Here is a 22,640-nt window from a genome sequence, read left to right as displayed (position 1 = left end):
GAGATAGTGGCATTGTCTGGAATCTGTTTATCATCCACTGAATGACTGTTGGTTTGATTTACTCTGTATTAAATGTACATGGTATTCAAGTCCTTTCTTTCTATATAAGAGCTTTCAAAGTGGGCACAAATCATCTTGGGTTACAGAGTTACAGAATTTTTTTGAGTAAATAAACTAGGATCAACTCAAGCCTTTTGCAGTCAGTTGGAAACACAACACAACTCATCTTATTTCAAATATAAAATTTTATTTGAAATAACAAGCCTGCCATGCTCTAGCCACTTCTAATGTTTCAATATATTCATTGCCGCTAGAATACCAATGGTAGACTCCATAGATGAAATGTAAAATTAATATTTGGCAGTTATTGATACTTTTTCATTTTCAGGTATAAACATTTCCATTGCCCTGGCATTCCCCTCTGAATTCCTTTTTCTCAGTAGTTTGTTCTCACTTGCATGCACGCACGCTTGTTTGTTTGTTATCACTACTGCAAGACCCATTCATTAAATACATTACACGTACCACCAACATTGATTTCAATAAGATTAAGTATATATATTAATTTTCTTTTTGTTGTTGTAAACCTTTTGTTTAAATTAATTTTTTTTTCACCTGATAGTCAAGCAAGAAAATGTCTTAGGATTTTCTTAGACTACTTCACACCAATGACACTTACTCTTCATTTCTTCCAAATTCATGCCCAGACAAGATGATCTTTTATGCTCATCCAATTTGCATAAGCCAGTGGCCAGTCATTTATTATTATTATAATTATTTTAAAATTTATTTACAGCTAATGTAACTTATATATTTTTCAAAGCATTGCAAATATTAGTCTTTACATTTTTTTCCCCACTCTATTTTTTAATATATTGAACAGTTCATATATCTTTCACCTGTGTACAATTTAACTACAGGAATTTTATGTCCAGTACAGACAACTAATGTTCCATACTTTTCTTTGCTTATATTCTTTTTATTTTGGTTCAGATCTTCGTGATTGAATAGTTAATTATTTCGGTTGTAATCTGTTGACTAGTCTTATAAATTAAGTACATATAGTGAATTATTAAGAATTATTTATGAGGATGACAGAACAAAGAAAGGCTGGTGTTAACAGGAGTAGGGATCATGACAACACTAACAAGACTTTTAGTGTAGGCTTAAGTGAAATTAACACCTGAATAATAAGAGTGCATTTGGGCTGAATTAAACAGTTCATTTCAATGGTGTTCATTAGTCTATGTTCTACTGAAAATGAATCTTATTTTAGTAACATGCTTTTATTATGTATTCTCCTATTCAGAATTATAGTTATAATATGGACAGTAATTATATACACTAATTATAAATGTATTTCATGTTTCTTTTCCATCCTTTTTTATTATTTTTACTATTGAATTAAAATGTTTTTGTGCAGATGGAACAAACAGTACTCAGATGGAACAAACAGGGCCGGTGTTGGCAGGACCGGGTGCCATGAGAACACCAACAGGACTTTTGGGGTTGGGTTTAGTAAAATTATCACCTGAACAACAAGAAATGGTTACAAAAGCTAAGAAATATGCTATGGAGCAGAGTATAAAAAATGTGCTCATGAAGCAGACAATTGCTCATCAACAACAGGTAATTTTTTCCCTTTCAAAAACAGTTTTCTGTTGCATTGTATCTCTTAGAATATTTATTAATGATACACACATCATGACTTGAACAATCTTATAGTTTGTTGGCATTCGTATCACATGAATAATTAATACAAAGATGAAAAGGTTGCAAGTTGGAAATCACTATATGAATGATAAAGATCTGATAACATTACCAAAATATGTAGGTCAGTTTTGTTATAATTTCAACTAATTTTAGTCTTTGTTTATATTGAAATAATGCAATGCACAAATTAATAATATAAAATTACTGTGTACTCTGTAATAAATAAATGAACCATGAGTGAACAGTTCTTCTCTGCATTTTATTATTATTATTACTTGACACTTCCAGGGAGTCCAAAAACTCATCAAGGGACTCTACAACTCTGTCTCCACCACTTAATCCACCAACTACAACGAACCACAACTGCATCAACACCACCTACCTCCCACCACCACCACCACTAGTATTTTCACAGATAATCACAAACATTCATGCCTATGGCAGGATTCGAACCTGCAACCTTTTTGGCTGGAGAGTGGATACACTAACTACTTGGCCAACCAGGCCATTTGTAGTAATATAATCAGCTGTAAACACATACGACAAAAGTAACTCTTCGAAGCTGTTGCTTCATTAATTGGATGATTCATCACAGGAAGCAGGGGAAGCTAGTTCATCAACAACAGATTCTTCAAATTCAGGAAATGGAACAAAGCATTCTGAAGATTGGTCACCAGGAAAGGAAATGGAATTCATACAGCTGCTAAGAGATAATTACCCAAGACAATGGGTAATTATCATAAATGTGTAATGGGCGGAACACAAGGTTCGAGAGTGCTGGATCTGGTCATAACATCTGAGAACTTAACGATAACCAATCTAGCTATGCTGCCTCTGCTTGGAGAAAGTGATGTCTTAATCTGGGAGATTGCCAGAGAATTTTCTGTCAAGAATGGATGTGACTGAAATTACAAAGTAGGTGATTATGAAAAGCTGCCAAGTTCATTTTCAGGATATAGTATCTCATTGCTTGGCATAGGAATTTGGAGGGAAGAGAGTGGTGCATGGGAGGTGGTCAAGGGGTGCTTGAAGAAAACAGTATCAGACTTATCTAGTGTTAGAAGCATAAATCATGTAGGAGAACACATGGATGTCCTAAACACTATTTTGCTATGTGGCAAGTGAAAGAAGAAATGACTATACAAGGATGATTTTAAAAAGTGCTCATTGTAGGGAGATAATAGAAGCAAACCAAATAGTTGAATTACTAAGTGATCATTTTGCAGGGTGTATGATCTAGGTGGTAATGTTGCAATGCTGAATGTGACATTTGACTGATAGAACAGAGGTTGAAGAACTGGAGGTGCTTAGAATATTGTAGAATCTCAGTTCAAACATGGCCATGGGATTAAATGCATATTTGGCTCATGTATAATGTATAAGGGAATTATCAGCTTCACTGACTAAACTGTTTAATTTAAGCCTTAGTACTGGAAGGTGCTAGTGGAGTGGGAAAAGGGCAAAATAGTTCCACTATATGGAAGCTCCAAGACAGAAGTAGCAAATTATAGGTCGTTTAGTATCTCCAGAGTGGAAATTGGTAAAAGAGAATCCAGGACTAGGAGGATAGGAATATGATACTGTATAAGAGGCAACACAGTTTTATAGAAGGTGGGTCTTGTCTTAGTAATGTGCTTGCTTTTTATAATAAAGTGACAGTCGAGGTGGATAAGGGAAATGGCTACTCATTGATACTGCTCAACTTTGCAAAGGCATTTGACAGGATTCTACATTGGAGTGATTGTTTGATTTTAAGTCAGGAGTAAGACAAGGGTGCACAGTATCACCACTATTATTCATCATTTATACGGACTGCATTATGAAAGAAAGTGGCACTAAACTTGATATTAGAATCAGAGATATTAAACCTTAGCTCTTTGCTTTATGCTTCCTAAACACATCTGGTGCAAGTCTCCAGCATTCTCTAACTCAGGGTTTCTCAAACTTTTCCTACGACAGAACACTTCACAAATCCCGAAATGAGAGTTGAGTATCATCGGTCTCATATTCAGTGTAAAGCTAAGTGCACACTATCACCACAGCAGGCTGTATCACATTGCAAAAATGCAGCAGCGCACGCTACAGGACTGCACGTTTCCTAGAATAGATATCACTGTACTTCACTCGCGCTCGGAGGTGTCAACAACCGCGGGTGGCTGAGTCAAGGCCAGTGCTCGCTGACCTTAATAGTACAACCCACATGCAAAGTGAGGAGTGCCTGATTTTTCAAACATGTTTGAACTTGTCGCAGCATTTAAAACCATTCCAAACCTCATATTAATTTTCATAATTTTTCACGGAACACTTATTCACTTTCTGTGGAACACTGGTGTTCTGTGTAACATAGTTTGGGAAACACTGCCCTAACTAAATCGAATAACAGCTGTAACAAATTTCGCATGAAAATCAGCAATAGGAAGACCCAAAACTATGAAAATAATATTATTATTAAGAGAGACCTTCATGGAGTCAGGGACTCATCAAGGGAGGCCACATATTACACGCACCAGCTATCATACTTATTCTTGAATTCATTCACACAGCTTGCACTCACAACATCCAGTGGTAATCCATTTCAATCATGCATCACCCTATGAGAGAAAAATTTAGCCCTCACCCCCTTCTTAGCGACATTCATTCTCAGCTTTCAAGAATGCCCCCCCCCCCATAAATTGAAAAAATCCATCAACTGAAATCCTGTATGACCCTTTCAGAAGTTTGTCTCAATGCTAGTGCCTGCAGTCTGCAAATTCTCAAGTTGTCTTCATAATCAGTATTCCACAATCCTGGTATCATTTTTAACATTCTCCTTTGCACTCTCTCCACTATATCAGTAAGACTAAATGGTGATCACTTCCAATTTCAAATCCTCTGTACACTCTGGTGTCCTGCATAAGGGAGAAACACATCACTATCAACAATAACATAGTCAATGAGACTTTTCTTATTCCTAGCCTCTTCTCTCCATGTGAATTTGTGCACATTTTTATGTTGGAACATGGTGTTAGTAATAACTAGTCCATGTCCTGAGCAGAAATCCAACAGATATTTGCCATTATTATTAGCTTTGCTCTTTTCTCCAAATTTTCCCAAAATATTTTTGTATGTTTTCTAGATTAGTAAATTATATCAATGTGTTCAAGATTGTTTGTTGTTGATTGTTGTCAAATTGTTCAAGATTGTTGTCAAATTGTTTTCTAGCTTAGTAAATTATATCAATGTGTTCAAGATAAAGTTAAAACTGTGTACCTCTCGTTAGAAAATGATGATTTGAGCCAATTTCCGCACTTAAAAGAGCAGAGTAAATGTGCTGAAGATAATGGCAATTTTAAAATATATCGAAGAAATTGCTAGAGTCAACTGAAAGTCGTTTTCATGATTCTGCTAAAGAAGAGGACTGTGTACTTGCATTTATAAACCAGTTTTCATTTGGGGAACAAAAAAATCATGAAGATGCCTAGTAACATACAAAAAGAACCTATTGACTTCAAAACAAATTCATTATTGGACATGAAATTTGATGAGCTTCTCTAAGTCCCACATGTTTCCAACATGTTATAATTTCTGGCAATCATTACCTTGTGAGCATTTTCAAGAATTATATCTGCTGTTTTGGTACAGTGTACAGATGAGAACAAACATTTTCAGCCATGAAATTGATAAAAAACAAAATGAGATTGTGACTGACTGATTCAAATTTGAAAAGTTCTCTGCTACTCTGAGTAACTAATTTAACTCCAGACATTAAAAGTTTGGCAAAATCAAAACAGACTCAAATATCTCATTAAAGTAAGTAATGTTTATCTTGTTTTTATGTTAAAACAATATATTATATCTATATTAACATATGGGGTGGTTAAGGGTCAAAGCTGTATAACTGAGAGGAGAACTCCACATAGCCTTTAAATGAATGCAGAGAACCGACCAGGGCTTCTGACCTAATGACCAGTCCTCACCTTCTCATTGTGCAACCTATTAGGTATTTACCCAGATACTGAACAAACAAGTATGGGCTGGCAATTTGGGATTTAGCTGACCAAATTGTATTCTTATTGGCTTAAACCAAAATATAAAATGATGCTACAATATGATAGAATTTTATGCCGGATGGGGCATCACCCGGTTAAACAAGGCCCCCATTGTTTTAATAAGGGAACAAAGGTGAACAGCGAAAAGTCAGCTATTGGAACAAATCCTGAAACACTCCCCAACTCAACATCACCAGAGTTCAAGTTCGGTACAATCAACATAAGAAGCCTGAATGGCAAAGAAATGGAGCTGGCTGTGGAATTGGATAAGTACCAGATCGATATAATAGGGGTGACTGAAACAAAAAAAGACAAAATCTGGTGAAATCTTTCTGAGCAATAAATATAAGATGTTATATCCAGGCAATAACGATTAGGGAAAAAGAGTAACTGTAGTATTCAATACTAAATACAAAGCTAATCTTCTCGAATGGCAGGCAATATCAAGTAGTGATGTGGGCAAATATGAGAATGGGGAACTGGACAATGAGACTTATTTGTGCCTATGGTCCCATAGAAGGTTCTACTAAGGTAGGAGTGGAGGAATTTTTTGAGGCTTTACAGAAAGCAACTGACACAATGAAAAAGGAAAAGTTGGTCCTTGTTGGGGATCTAAATAGCAGAGTAGGAAACGAATGGCAGACATACAAAAATATTTTGAGAAAAAAGCAAAGCTAATAATGATGGCAAATACCTGTTTGATTTCTGTTCAGGGCATGGACTGGTTATTACTAACACAATCTGCACATTTTCACATGGAGAGAAGAGACAAGAAATAAGAAAAGTCTCATTGACTATGTAGTAGTTGATGTTTTGTCCATTGTGCAGGATACAAGAGTGTACAGAGGATTTGAAATTGGAACTGATCAACATTTAGTCTTGAGCAGGATAAAATTGAATTTCATATTGCAAAGAAGAACATGTAAGAAAGTTTTCAAGTGAATAAAAGTTGAGCAGCTCTCGTATGTGAACTGTAGACTAAAATACACAAACATTGTTCAAGAAAAAAATGAAAGTTTGAGAACAAGAACCAAACCTTGGAGATTCAGTGGCAAGCCCTGAAGAAAACACTGATTGATTCAGCCAGAGAGGCATGTGGTGAAGTCTGCAAGGATAGAAAAATCTCATCACACATTTTTTATTTGGCAATTTTTTTAAAATATCTCTTTCCTCCTTCATTCTCTTACCATCTTCTCGGTTATGTCAACCTCTCTTGCAGCAGCACAGTTATTAGTTTGCTTTGCCATTTCAATTATCCTTATTTTAAATCGAGCTTCATACTTTCTTCGTTTTGTTGCTGGTTCCATGATTTTAAATGATAGCAATTTTCATCATGATCATCATGCATATCAAGGATTTAGGCCTAGCATGGCCTGTTCCAGCCTCAGAAGTCATCTATTAAGAGGACGTCCTGGTTTTCTTTTTCCTAATGGCTTGTACTTTAAGGCTTGTTTTGGTAATCTTTCTGTTTTCATTCTTTGAACGTCCATCCATTTATGTTTATATTTTTTAATTTTTTCTATTACTGGTTCTTGGTTTAATTCTTTCATAATTTCTTCATTTCTTTTGTGATCAAATAGGGTATACTTTGCAGTTTTTCTCATAAACTTCATTTCTGCTGTTGTTAATCTTTGTTTGTCTTTTTGTTTTATTATCCAGATTTCGCTTCCATACATTAAGACTGGTAGGGCTAATGTATTGTATACTTTTAGTCTGGTTTGTTTTTGAACTAGGTTTGGTTTAAATATAGAGTTAATTACACCTGTTATTTTTAAATATTTTGCAATTTTTACGTTTATATCTTTTTCATTTTCATGTGTGATCATACATCCTAGGTAGTTAAATGAATTCACCTGTTCCATGATCTTGTCCTTTAAAGACCATAGTTTTTGATTTTTCTGTTGATATTATCATATCATGATCTTTGGATATCTCATTTAGATCTAAAATAGCGTTCTGTAGTTTAACTTCAGAATTTGTAATTGTTATTTGGTCGTTGGCAAAGAGGAGAGTGTTTAAGTTTACTGTAGGAGAAAGTTTAATTCCTTGATGTAAATTTTTATTCCATTTTATTATTATTTCATCTAAATAGATAATAAAAAGAGTAGCTGAGAGAGGACATCCCTGTCGGACCCCTTGGTTTATCTCTCTCGTTTATGATAGCTCGTGATTTAATCTTATTTGTATTTGATTATTTTCATATATACTTGTGATAGCTTTTAGGATATTATTTGGTATTTGTCTTTCTTTTAATATGTTAAATAATATGTTTCGTTTAACTTTGTCAAATGCTTTTTCAAAGTCAATAAATGCAATGTGTTTCTAAATTGTATTCTCTTCTTTTCTCTATTATTAATTTTAGGCAAAAGGCCGGGTCTATACATGATCGTCCTTTTCTAAATCCATTCTGTACTTCTAAAATAAAGTTTTCGGAATATTTCATTAGTTTGCTATTTAAGATTCTGCTATATATTTTGTAACAGGAATTTAGTATACTGATACCTCTATAATTTTTAGAGTCATCTCTATTATCTTTTTTAAAGATAGGAATCACAATTGCTTTTTTCCATTCTATTGGGAGAATACCAGTTGAATAAATTTTGTTTAAAAATAATAAGAGTCTTTCTTTGAATCTTGTTCCTGCATATTTATATAGTTCTGAACCTAGTTTATCTTCTCCAGGTGATTTTCCATTTCTTGTTTCTTTCAGGCTGATTTCTAATTCTTCTTTAGTTATTTCCTTTTCATTTTTGTTAATTTTGTGCCAGTTGTCTTTTTTAAAATATTTGTCTGTCCACAATTCTGTGTAGTAATTTAGAAATTCTTCTAATTTCAGTTCAGTGTTTAATTTTATATTTTCTTTAATATCTGCATTTAAGTGTTTCAAAATTTTATATACATTGGGTCTTATTTTATATAAATCATGTTCTAAATTAGAAACACATTTGTTCAATGATTCTCTGTCTTTTTCTGACTGGTTAATTCTTTGTTCATATAGCCATTGTACATTTGTGTCATTCAATAGTCTAGTTTTATAATCAAGATATAAACAAGAGTTTTAGAAACTATGGCTCTTATTGTTTTATATTCTATTTCATCTTCTAATCTTTTACTGCTTAACCATTTGTGATAGGCTTCTTTTTTCTTTTTGATTATTTCTTTCATTGTATCATCCCAGATCTTCAGTTTTTTCCTTTTATAATTTTTTGGTCTTTCCTAAGCTTTCATTTGCTGCAGCATTTAGTATCGTTTTTATGTTAAGCCATTCTATTTCCATTTCTTCATTTTGTTTTATTTTATTAGATATTGGTTAATTCTTTGTTCATATAGCCATTGTACATTTGTGTCATTCAATACTTTAGTTTTATAAACAAATGTTTCAAATTTTCTTTTTGTTCTTGTTACTTGTAGCCATTTAGGTGGTAATCTTAATTTTATTTTAACAAGGAAGTGGTCACTGCTTATTTCATATCCTCTGTGAACTCTAACATCTAGTGAAAATTTTGATGTCTTTTCATTTAATATAAAGTAATCTAATATTGATTTCCATCCTCTTGCTGTCCAAGTATATTTATGTATGTCTTTATGTTTATAGAAGGAATTCATTATTTTTAGGTTATTATAAACTACAAAGTCGATCAATTTTTTACCATTTCTGTTTAGAGTGTGTTCTCCATGTATTCCTATATTATTATTAATTTTCGTGTTTCCAATTCTTGCATTTAAGTCTCCTGCTAAAATTATGTAGTCATTTTTATTTATTTTATTATATATGTTTTGTAGCTGATTATAAAAATCAATATTATTCTGTTCTCTTCCTTCTTCTGGGGCATATAAACCAATTATTGTTAAATAGCCTCTATCTATTTTTATTCTAGCTTCTATTATTCTTTCATTCCATAATTTATAATGTTTTAACTGTTTTGATAGGGAGTTATGAATCCAAATCTTGACTCCTGATTGTGCTCTTTGGTCTCTGTCGACTCCACTGTATATCACATTAAAATTTTCCGTTCTCATGATTCCTTTTAATTTCTTTTTTGTTTCAATGATTACTGCTATTTTAAAATTTCTTTCATTTAATAATTGGTCTAATTCTATTTCTTTATATGCTATTCCTCTTACATTCCAGTTTGCTATGTGTATTATGTTTTGTCGTTTCCATTTTTGTTTTACCTTTACCATTCCAGGGTCGTTTCCCATAGATGCAATCCGATTATCTTTTTCTTTCAGCTTACAAGTAGAATTATGTTCTCCATGTCAGGGGACTAGCCTGACGATGGAATAATTCAGTGGTAGGGCTGCTACCTTTAGGCTTCTGAACTAGCCTTCTTCTGAATTTAAACCCATAGGAGGAATAGGGTATATTGAAGGGGGAAAGAGTAGATTATAGAAGAATTATAGCAATTTTAATAATCCTCAAATTTTAAAAAATGCAAAATTAATAATTAAATTTGGGGCTAATCACTTAATTAGGATAATTTGCATAAATTCTAAATCTGTGCTATGCAAAAAAAAACTGATATGCATAGATATAAAAATAATGGATATATAACAACAATACTTAATGTTGCATTAATACAAGAAAGAACAAATTGGGGGGGGGGGTATCTTATACAACCGACATAAGTTTAAACCTAAAAATAGCCTAACATTTAGGCCTTGTCTTATACTTCAGTCCTAATACGCCAACATATATCGTAATTAGCTGTATACAAGACAGTGTTCAAAACAATTTTAACTAATGGATCTGACATCTGTTTTAGAAATGAAACACTTGAAACAGATATGAGGGTCCTTAGAAAGATTAGGAGCATGAACAGATGGCATCAATGGCAATATCATATTAAAAACAAGGATATTTGGAAAGAACTTGACATTGTCAGTAATCAGGAATACATTAGCAGCGATAATCTTAGGTGGTATTGTTACTTAAACAGAATGGGAGAGGAAAGATTAGCAAAATGAGTGTTTTCTGCCAGGTTGGCAGGAAAAAGACCCAGAGGAAGACCAAAATATAGGTGGATTGATACATTAAAAAGTGCCTTAGAAGAGAGAAATATAAGATCTGATAATGTTGGAGTCTTGACAGATAACAGATTGATTTGGGGAAAATTGTAGATAGGAAGTTAGTTATGATGTAAGTTTTTCATATAGTACTATCCTGTACATCCCTTGAGGGATATATATCAGGGATGAGTATATCTTAAACATAAAGAACTTTATAAACTTGAAAAATCATATGGTGTTTTATCGTTTGGAAATACATACAGGTAGTGTGACATTATCAGATGTTATTGGGACTTTGTTTTTAATGACATGCATATGTTTTCTTTGTAATCCATGTGGATGTCATTAAAAACACGTTTAATCACTTATTAGAGTAAGATCTCTTAAATGTCATTGTTTTACTATATACTGATGATGATATCCTCATACATGAGTACAAAAAGATACATTTTTTTTTTAATTTACAAACACACACAGTGCTTGTTTTGTAAAACAGTAGGTGCTGGTATGCATTCACTGCTAGCAGTAAAAAATATATAAAAAAAAATCAGCTAATGCCTTTTTGTTCCCATATAGGAAGTAGGCGAAGGCTGTTTTTAAGCCCTATCTAACTTTTGGAGACTGAGTGGGCAGTTCAATCTCCACTAGTAGCCAATCAGAGATAGTTGGCCCATCACTAATTAATCGGCTATCACTAGGCGGCTAGTAAGTGCCGCCATTACTGCTAGCAGTAAAATATGAAAATTAAAGTTAATATTGCTTCTGTATGTCACTATTATACAGTTGCCAGTTCAAGGTACATTGCATTCATGCATCCCCCCCCCCCCCCAAAAAAAAAAAAAAAAACACTGTATAATAATGAAAATAGGCAGGACAAAGAAAATACAAATTTGATTTTCTATTTAGATTTATTTTTTATGTTAAGCGTAAAATTAGGAACAGAGGCAGGAGAAGGAAAATAAGAATTATATTTTCCTCTTTAGATTTATCTGTCATGTTAAGCAACGCAGATGATGTTCTTGTTTCATTGCAGGCAGAAAATAAATGCTGTTCATGTACTGTACTAGTTTACCTTTTATGTTAAAGTAATTTTATTCATGCAGTGTAATATGTGTTGTGTGATTTTACCATTTTTTTATTATATAGCAACAGAAAACACTTCAGCGACATCAAGCATTAGTTTTGATGTGCAGGTAAGTAAACATTTAATATCTTCATTAATCTCTCTTAATGAATAATGAAAGTACAGTGTGATGATGCTTTTTGATGCAATGTGCTAAAGTTTATGCGGATTGAAAATTAAATTGAGTACTCAAACTGTCTTGAAAACTGACATGGAGGAGATACTAGGAAATAGAATTCAGATATCCTGAGAAAAACAAAAATTAATTACACTTATTCACCCTTTATTGCTTTACAGAAAGGGTCCCCAAAGTGCAGCCTGCAGATCCGACTTTGGGAATGGTTAGGGTGGGGTGGGGGAGTACTTAGAAAGCTTAGGTAGGTCAGATATCATTTCAGTATAAAATTACGATTACTGAAGCTTTGCATTCTCTCCTTGTAATTTATAAATGTGTGCAATAGCAATTGTAAATAGATGTTAGTGTTAACATCTATTTACAATTGCATGATGTTAGTATTAACACATTCCTGTGATGCTAACAATGTCGAGTTCTTTCCTAATATCCTCATTTTTAATATGCTATTGCCATTGATGCCATCTGTTCACACCCCCTAATCTTTCTCAGGACTGTTATATATGCAATCTCTAGTCTTTGCTCAAGTGTTTCATTTTTAACCCAGCTCTCAGATACATAAGTTAAAATTGGTTTGAACACTGTCTTGTGTACAGCTAATTCAGTGTTTTTACTAATTTCTCTTATTCCATATAAATTTATTCAGTTGATTTCCTACCATATCAGTTTTATTGATTCTGTTGTCTATTTCCATATTGAATTTACATTTTCACTAAAAATTGTGACTAAGTAGTTGAAATGTTTTACTTGTTCTATAGGATCTCCATTCACATTGCAGTTATATTTTCACTGCATCTGCTTATTTTCGTTGTCTTTGTCATGTTAATGTTGATTTTCATGCCAAATTTATTACCACATTTATTCGATTTAATCAGAGAATCTTGCAAACTTGTACTAGATTTATTTAAAAGTATCACATCATTTGCATAAAGTAAGCAGCTGAGATTTCTGGTACAGGACATTAGAGTGTACAGAGGATTTGAAATTAGGACTGATCACCGTTTACTCTTGAGTAGGATAAAATTGAATTTCATACTGAAAAGAAGGACATATAATAAAGTTTTAAAGCGAATAAAAGTTGAGTAGCTCTCAGATGTGAACTGTAGACTAAAATACACAAACATTATTCAAGAAAAAATGAAAGTTTGAGAACAGGAACCAAACCTTGGAGATTCAGTGGCAAGCCCTGTAGAAAACACTGATTGCTTCAGCCAGAGAGGAATGCAGAGGTTGTCTGCAAGGAGAGAAAAATCAGAACTCCATGGTGGACACAGGAAGTTAAAGAGGCAGTGAAGAAAAAGAAGAAAGCATAAGAAAATTTTCTGGCAAATAAGTCAGCTTGTGCTCTTAGAGAATACAGACACAAATGTAAGAAAGCTAAACACTGTCTAAAACTAGCTAAACAAAGGTCATGGGAAGACTTTGGTAAGAGCATAGAAAATAAATATCAAGAAGGTGGAAAATATTCTGAATGCTGTTGAAAAAGCTCAGAAATGGAGAAAAATGAGTGCTGTAAAAGAAATTTGAGATGATAAAGGTGACATGAAAACTGGTGATAAATATGTTCTTGATGTATGGAGGAATTGCTTTGAAAAATTACTAAATGAAACAATCAGACAAAGGCAGCAGGAGTAGAATATCATCTACTCCTACTGCCTTTTCACATTTCAGTGAAATGTGAAAGTGCAGGGCTGTCAGATATTCGACTAGAAATGCTCAAGTATGGAGTGATAAACGTTTTGCAGTGGCTGCACTGCATAGTTCAGAAGGCCTGGACATAGGGATGAATTCCAGATGATTGAAGTAGAGCTCTTATAGTACCCATATATAAAAAGGGAAATAAAACTGAATATGAGAATTACAGAGTTGTTTCCCTACTGAGAAAGATTTATGGAAGTGTACTTCAGAAATTGTTGAGAAGGATTGTGGAAAGGAAGCTTGGTGAAGAACAAGCTGGATTCAGGTTAAATAGAAGCTTTCTGGATCAGATTTTCACTTTACGACAAATAGTTGAGAAATCATGGGAATATAACAAAGATGTGTATTTAAGTTTTGTAGATTTGATAAAGGCATATGACAACAAAATGCTACAGTTTTATGTTGTCAATGGAGCATTATATCAAGCAATACTTAGTCTTTATTTGAGTTTTAAGTCAGCAGTTAGAATTGAAGGAAGTATAGGAAGATGGTTTGATGTTAAATCTAGTGTCAGACAAGGATGTACATTATCCCCCTGTTATTCATTATTTATATGGGTCACATTATGAAGGAAAGTGGTATTAAACCTAATATCAAAATTGGAGATGTTAATCTCAGTTCTTTACTTTATGCATATGATGTCATACTTTTAAATAAATCCAGTACAAGTCTTCAAGATTCTGTGACTACATTAAATAAATGTTGTAATAAATTTGGTATGAAAATCTGCGATAACAAGACATAGGCAATGAAAATAGGCAGAAGCATTGAAAATATCAACTGCATCCTGAATGGATAACATATAAAACAAGTAAAACATTTTATCTACTTAGGCAAGATTTTTAGTGATGATGGTAAACTAAATATGGAAATAGGCAACAGAATCAGCAAAGCCAGTATTGTAGGAAGTCAATTTAATAAATTTATTTGGAATAAGAGAGAAATTAGTCAAAACATTAAATTAGCTGTATACAAGACAGTGTTCAAAACAATTTTAACTTATGGATCTGAGAGCTGGGTTAGAAATGAAACACGTGTCCAATATCAATCGCAATATTATATTAAAAACAAGGATATTAGGAATGAAGGCGACATTGTTAGCATCCAGGAATGTGTTAACAGAGCTAATCTCAGATAGTATGGTCACTTAAGTGGAATATGAGAGGAAAGATTAGCAAAACAAGTGTTCTCTGTCAGGTTGGCAGGGAAAAATTAAAGATTTTATGAACAGATTAAAAAACTGCAGCCAGATACTTCATCTCAATCGAGGAAAAAATATGAATTTCATGCAAGCAACGGTTGGCTGGCTAAGTTTATTAAAAGACATGTTCTTCATAATATAAATATTAAAGGTGAAACGGCTTCTGCTGATGAAACAGCTGCTAAAGCATTTCCACAAAAACTTGCTAAAATAATTGACGATGTAGGTTACACTCATGAACAAGTTTGGAATATGGATGAAATTGGCCTTTTCTGGAAAAAAATACCAACAGAACTTACGTATCAAAAATGCAAGAAACTGTTGGTGGGTTCAAAGAAGCAAAGGATCGCATAGCACTCCTATTTTTGTTCGAACGCTTTAGGAGATCGGATGTTAAAACCACTGCTCATAAATCAATCATTAAGACCACGGACAATGAAAGGCATAGATTTTCAAAAATTGCCAGTTCATTTGATGGCCAACAAAAAAGCTTGGTGACCATTGATATTTTCACTGAGTGGTTCCACAAACATTTTGTGCCAGAAGTTAGCTGCTATTTGAATGACAAGGGTCTTGAATTTAAAGTGCTTTTGATTCTTAATAATGCACCCGGTCATCCTGCCATAGAACACCCAAATGTGCAATTTTTTTTTCTGCCACCCAATACCACATCATTGCTACAACCTCTAGATCAGGGTAAAATTGTGACTTTTAAAACATATTATGTCAGACGAACATTTCAGTATGTTTTGAACAAGCTAAATGATGATGAAACACTGTCAGTTATGGATGTGTGGAAAAAATTTTCAATTATGGATCGTATCGATCAGGTTCGATTATCGTTATCTGAATTGAGACCAGAAACTATGAATGCATCCTGGAAAGCTATTTGGCCTGCATGTGTTAAAGAGAATGCTCCTGTTCCCTTCAATCATACTGCAGAAGTACCTATTATAATAAGTTTAGCATGTGAAATTGGCAGAGAAGGATTCGATGATCTTATGTCGGCAGTTATCGAAGAATTGTTAATTGATAAACCTCTTAGCGAAGACGAAATAGTGGAGATTGTTTCTGAGACTCCTGAAAGCGAAGAAGTTAATGATAATGATCAAGATAATCCTACTTTTACTGCTGATATAATTAAAGAAGAAAATAATTGCCTAAATTAAACTGGCCAGTAATTTAGGCAATTATTTTGCCCGACATGATCCAAATGAAGAACGTGCTGGGAAGTTTTCACATGAGCCTAAGTTGTTAATGTCTTCATACAGAGAATTATATCATGACTTATCTAAAGCATCAACACAGCAATTAATAAATGAGTTCATGCCTAAAACTACTGAAATAACCAGTGGTACTTTTGTTCAAGACATGACAAGAAGAATTCCACAAGTTGAGGTGGAAGTCGAATGATAATACCATATCTAGTAGTTCTAGTGGTATTACAGTCTCACGATAACGAAAGCTTTCACATTTATTATCAGAAACTGATAGCGAATAACATTATTTTTTTATAGAATCCTTAGCAAACAACTGAAATGAATATTTTTTTTTAAAGTTATTAAAATTCATTATATGTATGTGTGTTCTCCATGAAATGTAAATAAAAATCTTATGATCTTAACGAATTTATTGATTGTTTTTTTTTCTTTATTTTGCTTATATTTCAGGTTTGAAACCAATCTTCACTTTTTCTATGGAGTCAATAGTTCTTTTTACATGTAATTTTTAGGAACGTATCTTTTGCATAAAAAGAGGTTTAGGTGTACGTGCTTTCATACTTTTTTCACTTAAATATTGTATCACCTTATACGATCAATATCGTTATTTCCCTCATCTTCGTAAAATCTTCGTTAGCTTACAGCCTGATAGTTAAGCAGCAAGGACTATTATCAACTATATCTAAGATAATTCATTTATAAGATGGCAAGCAATTGTAGCAGTAACATTCGGGCTTTAAAAAAAACTTTTGTGAGATGCAGAAAAAAGTTTTTGCTTTTGTCTTTCATGCAACGCTTACACTACTGATTGATGATGAGGGAAATTTTTCTAGCTCTGATAGCGATTTTGCCTGTAGTTTAGACATGTCTTCATGCAGAAGATGGGTGATCATCACTAAATGCACACCAGCTTGTCCACAGTTTCCATTCATCGGTAATCTACGAATTACTGAAGACCTTGACATTCTTTGACTGAAGACGATGATATTCTTTCCTTCAGAGTAGAATAGACTTACCTTTATGCTTGCCAACAACATCGGCAAGTTGAGTACAGTCTGCATTCTTGCAGTACATTTTGGAGTCCAATAGATATCAACATGCTACTTACATTTATAATGCTTTTGATTTTGTAAGGTATTGTGAAAAAGCCCTCCTCTTAAAATGTATTGGTCTACAGCAGTAGTTCCCAACCTTTTTCCACTTGCCTTTTAATCCCATTTCTATAAATTTTACCCCTTGTTTTTAAATACTGACACTTTTGTTCAGTGCCTATCTTAATGTAAAATAGTGGAAATGAGGTAATGATTTGGAAAAGGAAAATTACTACACTGAAAGTACAAACCACAGATTTAATTTTACAATATTCGTAACACAGAAATAAATATAGCTTCATGTTAAGTGTTGATAATGATGATCAAATATTTAATAAACTTTTGATTTATTATTATTAATAATATTTATTTGTGTTATCTGAAAAGTCTGTAATAATTGGTATACAGATCACATTCCGATTGAAACATTGTTGGTGAGATTGTTGAGCTTGCTTTGATGCGCTTAGTTTCTTGAAATCAGTCTCAAAAGATGCAAGATACAGTTTTAAATCTGGACTTGCATTAATCTTATTGCGGTACTTATTTTTTATGAAGGTGTGAGAAGAAATAGCTCTCTCCACTAGTTTAGTATTAGTAAATGGCAAGAGGTATTTGAGTGCCTTCTCACTGAGCTGTTCGTATTCCTCACTTTCATCTACCTAGAAGGTAATAAGATGCTTTCTTTTATAATCAGAATTTAAAGAAGAATCGGTTGAAAATTCGATTAACTGCTCTTTTTCATTGATTGATAGTTTAGCTTCTTTGAAGAATTCTTCATTGAAGGGATCTGCAATCCAATTGTTTTCTTTTCCACATTGGGGGAAGTACTTATGAAAGGAAACTTTGAGACCTTCCAAGTGACTTAAAATATTCTCTTTCACGTTTTGGGATAGGTGCAAGTCATTCTCAGATAAGAAGTTGTGCAGAGTTTCAAAAACCTCAGGCTGAACTCTTTCAATACACGCTTTCTAAAAGTCCAGTTTTTTAATCATCGATTCAATTTTGTCAGTTACTTTGAATATAGCAATTGAGCTGTTTTGAAGTCTCAAGTTGAGTGTTTATTTCTAGAAAAATATCTCATAAATGTGCAAGACTTTGAAGCCAATCACTGTCATGAAACTTTGGAGCAAGACGGAAACGATGGTCTTCAAAAAAATACTTGGACTTCGTGTCTAAATTCAAACAACTGTATAAGTACTTTACCATGAGATAGCCACCTAACCTCCACATGCAAAAGTAATGTGCTGTGAAGGCTGTTCACTTCTTCACACAGTGCTTTAATTTTTACAACCTCATCAAGAACATCTTTCAGTTCACTAGAAAGAGGCTTGGATGCAAGAGTTTGTCTATGAATGCAGCAGTGACTCCATTGTGCATGGGGAGCTACTTCTTTAACTTTGCCACATAGGCCTATAAAACAACCTGACATAGACTTGGCTCCGTCAGTGCATACACCACAACAATTTGACCAACTAATGTCCTTTTCAATGAAATAACCATCGATCATGTTAAAAATATCTTAGCCTGTGGTACGCTCTGTCAATGGGTAACAAAGCAACAGGTTTTCTTCAATTTCATTTCCTGTCAAGTACCTCGCGATGATGAGCAAAATAGATAAGTCAGCAACATCTACACTTTCATCAACCTGGATGGAAAAGAATTTACTTTTTTAAATTCTATAGATATATCCTGAATTCTTTGAGACATTGTATTGTTTGAAAAAGAGATAGTATTGATTTTGCAGACATGTTCTTCCCCAAACATACAAAAAACAGCATCCTTAATACAAGGAGAAATTAAATCTTCAGCTATGGTGTTGTTTTTATCACATTTAGCTATGCGATAAGCAATACAGTAGGAAGCCTCAACTGCATCCTCATTGTCTTTCTTTCCTGACATCATCTTTGAAGTTACATTTGGACGCTTTTCTAAGCACTGAAAATAATGTATTTCTTTGTTTTTATACACAGGATGTTTGGTTTTTAAATGTCGCATGAGTAGAGAGGGTTTCATGCATCCGTTGGGTAATACTTCCCCACACGCAAAGGATTAGGACAGTCATCATCCCCTACAAATGAAAACCCATATTTAATATACTCTTCACAGTATTTCCTTTTCTTCTGTGTAGTACCTGAGTCACGCTCCTTTTTACTATCTGCCGGTGCAGGTGTACTCGTAACTGTGGACACGTGTTGAGAAGTACTTGGCGATGGGTTATAATCCACATCACGTTTTGGTTATTAACTGTTTCTGTTTACAACCACTGATCCATAACTGACACACTTAAAAATCACTGACAATAATAACTGAAACTACATTAAATAAAAAAAAAACTACTTTAAAAAAATCTCAATTAAAGGCAACGCACTTACTTACACTCAGTCAATAACTGAAGTGATCCAACAATCTGGCTACGGATGTATTTATATTTTTGGAGTAGTTCTAGAAACGTTGCAAATAGAAGTCAGTAGAAGGTTCGTTATCATAGAGGTAATTTCTTAGTAACATGCAATTGTTCTGGAAAGGAGGATGGGTAACAAAAGTGAATGCATGAAATGTGTGTAATGATTGGTAGAAGAGTGGTTTGGGGAGGGGTTCATAGCCATGCCCTCACCAATCATCATTCGCTGATGTGAGCTAGTTTTGAAGTGTCTCCATTAGCAGTGATTCAAACTTAACACTTATTGTTCCATAACTAACGTTTTGCATTTTGTTTACTTTACTTGTTTTTCTGCCATTACTGATTATTTTTCGTTTACCCCTGGACTGCCCAGTACATACCCCAGGGGGTACGCGTACCACCAGTTGGGAACTGATGGACTGCAGAATGAATTCTGAACGCAGTAATGTTTCTTGATGTTATGACTGAAAAACAATTCATTCTCATTGTGAAGTATTTACATTTTTAGAATAATGAGGAATATGATCAGGCAACACATCCTTGCCTAGTCCTCAACAAAATTTATGATTTTCTGATGAAAATTTGTCAGAAATTTAGATCATTATATATTCCTGAATGAGACATATCGATGAAAGCCTTATGCCATTCAAAGCAGATTGAAATGTATACAGTATATTCCCAAAAGAAAGCAAAGTATGGGGGAAATTTGGATATCTTGGGGATTTCAAACCTTATACGGGAAAGCAGATTGTACTCCAGCATGATAAATATTCGGATCTTCCATTGTTGGTGCATGTAGTAATGGAGTTACTAGACTCCTTAATGGGGAAGGTTACTGAGTTACAATAGATAGACTACTATGTGTGTCCTGAACTCACTGATTTGCTTTTTCAGCATCGTACAGATAGTCAATTTACCGCAAATACAAAAAGACGAGACATGCCTGCAGATCTGACATCAGGCAAACTGTTGAAGGAGTAAATCCAAGCTTATCAGCAAGGAAGTCTTTGCACTATATTGGAAACACAAAAAGATGTTTTTCTGTTGCACAATTCATCAATGGAATCCATGGAGAAGCAGGGTTTCAAGAAAGTCTACAAAGACAAACCCACTGCTGTGGGTTTGTCTTTGTAGACTTCACTATGGGTGGAGTCTACACATATGATCAATAGCTATCACTTTACTTTGTAATAAGCAAATAACATAAAAAAGATTACATTAAAAGTGTTTAGACATATATTAGATTTTATTATTTGGAAGTTTCCTCCTGTAAAAGCAAAAACGTATGTCTTCCATAACATATCTAGATTATAGAGTAAAAATCTCGAAAGCATTTCTACTTGTTTATGCTCCTTCTTCAGCTAGCAAGAAAACAGGCAATCCTTCCAGAGTGCTGCTAACTGTAACCATTTCCCTGAAATTTTACCACCTACAGCTTAAAAGGCATGCGAATGTTATGTCTGCTTAAAAAAAATCAGAATGGAGACAATCTGGTGTCCTGAAGGTAAAACTGCTTTGTGCATTCACCCTTGTTTTAGGGTATTCCATACTGTTCAAGATATATTTGAACAGTATGTAAACAAAAATGTCCCTTTCAGGGGGCCATTAAAGCAGTCCTTTCTGGATTATAAATATTGATAGAGAGATGCCTAACTGTACTCATTTTTTTTCCTCTTGAAGAGGAATTTGTTTAATTTGATTTGATAACACAAGAATAATATATTGTTCTTTCGAAGGGGCTAATAGTACATTTTTGCGAGAATAAAATAAAATGGGAATATCGGGATACTTATGCCTTCCAGGTGCAAACACTTTTTTCTCTGTTTTTATGTCCACAACTGCAGAAGTTAAGAAATCTATAATGCTATATGTAGGTTAATTAACATCAGAGATGAAGCTACACGTTTTTTCAAGCCACAAGTAAACTGTGTGATGGCCTAATACTATGCTATTACAGAACCAAATTCACCTGTCACCTAAATCTTTTCATAAGCATTCATGCCAGCATAAGGATTCTATTCCACAGCTACTTAGTAAAAAAAAAACAGTGACCCTCTCCAGTTGGCTACCCAAGTTTAGGTCTTTCATTCAGGAAAATAATTGATTAGACTAAAGTTGTGATTTTGTTTTGATTGGAATTATAGCAGAAGCAACTATGAGACAAGTACATTGTGTGTCTGATATTTTCCAGTGCTTTGCCTGTTTACTGAAAAATGCAAATTCCTGGTAGGGGAAACCATCATCTCAGGATGAGACTGTCTAACTTATTTTCAGTTGAAAAGTCCTGATGAAGGTTTTTATAGTACTACATAGGTTTGGAATCCAGGTTTTCTAACTGAAGAAAACTGTTGCACTCTCCTTATATTCGCTTGCATACACTATGAACCACATTTTTGATATCTGTGAAACACGTATTTGTCAGCTGATGTTATTTTACATGGGGAAGAGCCCTAATTTCTAAAAAGGAATGAAATGGGGATAATTTTTTTTTATTGTTTTAGAAACAGTGACAATGAGGTTTTTTTATATAAAAAACCTCATTGTCACAGATCTTGCAGAGCAAGGTTTTCTGGATGATCTGTGAAATTCTCAGTTTTCCACAACTAGCAAATGCAAAAGTAACACTTGGAAGAGTCCACTGCTCATCCTAGTGCACACCAAGTTTAAAGTTTTACGTTACTTGAAAGGAAAAACAAGAAGTATGATTACTTTCAGAATATAGAACAGAAAATAGCATCATCATCATCTTCATTGTTGTGTTGTTAGTAGTAGTAGTAATATTTTACTAAAAGTGGGATAAAGAGACTCTTTTCATGTACATATCGATTTATCTCAGAAAACTTTTTGTATTATCATAATGTAAATTGTATTTGATAATAACAGTAGTTACATAAGAATAATATAATATTCTACCATTCTCATTCACTCAGAAGAACAAATAAAATAAGATTAACTATTACTCTTGTTAACTTTTATTTCTAATGGAAAAGAAAGAAAAATGGATACTATTAGAACATTCAAT

General features: G+C 33.6%; 1 protein-coding gene across 2 annotated transcripts in view; it reads left to right on the top strand.

Moving 5' to 3' along the window:
• The window catches only part of hfp (Poly(U)-binding-splicing factor hfp), a 370,731-nt gene that overhangs the window by 107,740 nt on the left and 240,351 nt on the right, over positions 1–22,640 (top strand). For both annotated transcript variants that reach the window (XR_016548237.1, XM_090391729.1), the window contains exons 4-5: positions 1,424–1,629; positions 11,898–11,944. Coding sequence is in view for 1 of the 2 variants with exons in the window: in XM_090391729.1 (XP_090247855.1) it covers positions 1,424–1,629; positions 11,898–11,944 (253 nt within the window). In the remaining variant the exon portion in view is untranslated. The remainder of the gene's footprint in view (positions 1–1,423; positions 1,630–11,897; positions 11,945–22,640) is intronic.

This window comes from Typopeltis vanoorti, chromosome 4 (genome assembly GCF_054136105.1).
Source record: "Typopeltis vanoorti isolate ZY-2024b chromosome 4, IOZ_Tvanoo_1.0, whole genome shotgun sequence".
NCBI lineage: Eukaryota > Metazoa > Arthropoda > Arachnida > Uropygi > Thelyphonidae > Typopeltis > Typopeltis vanoorti.
The sequence above is the reverse complement of the archived record's forward strand: the minus strand, read 5'-3'. Positions and strand labels throughout refer to the sequence as shown.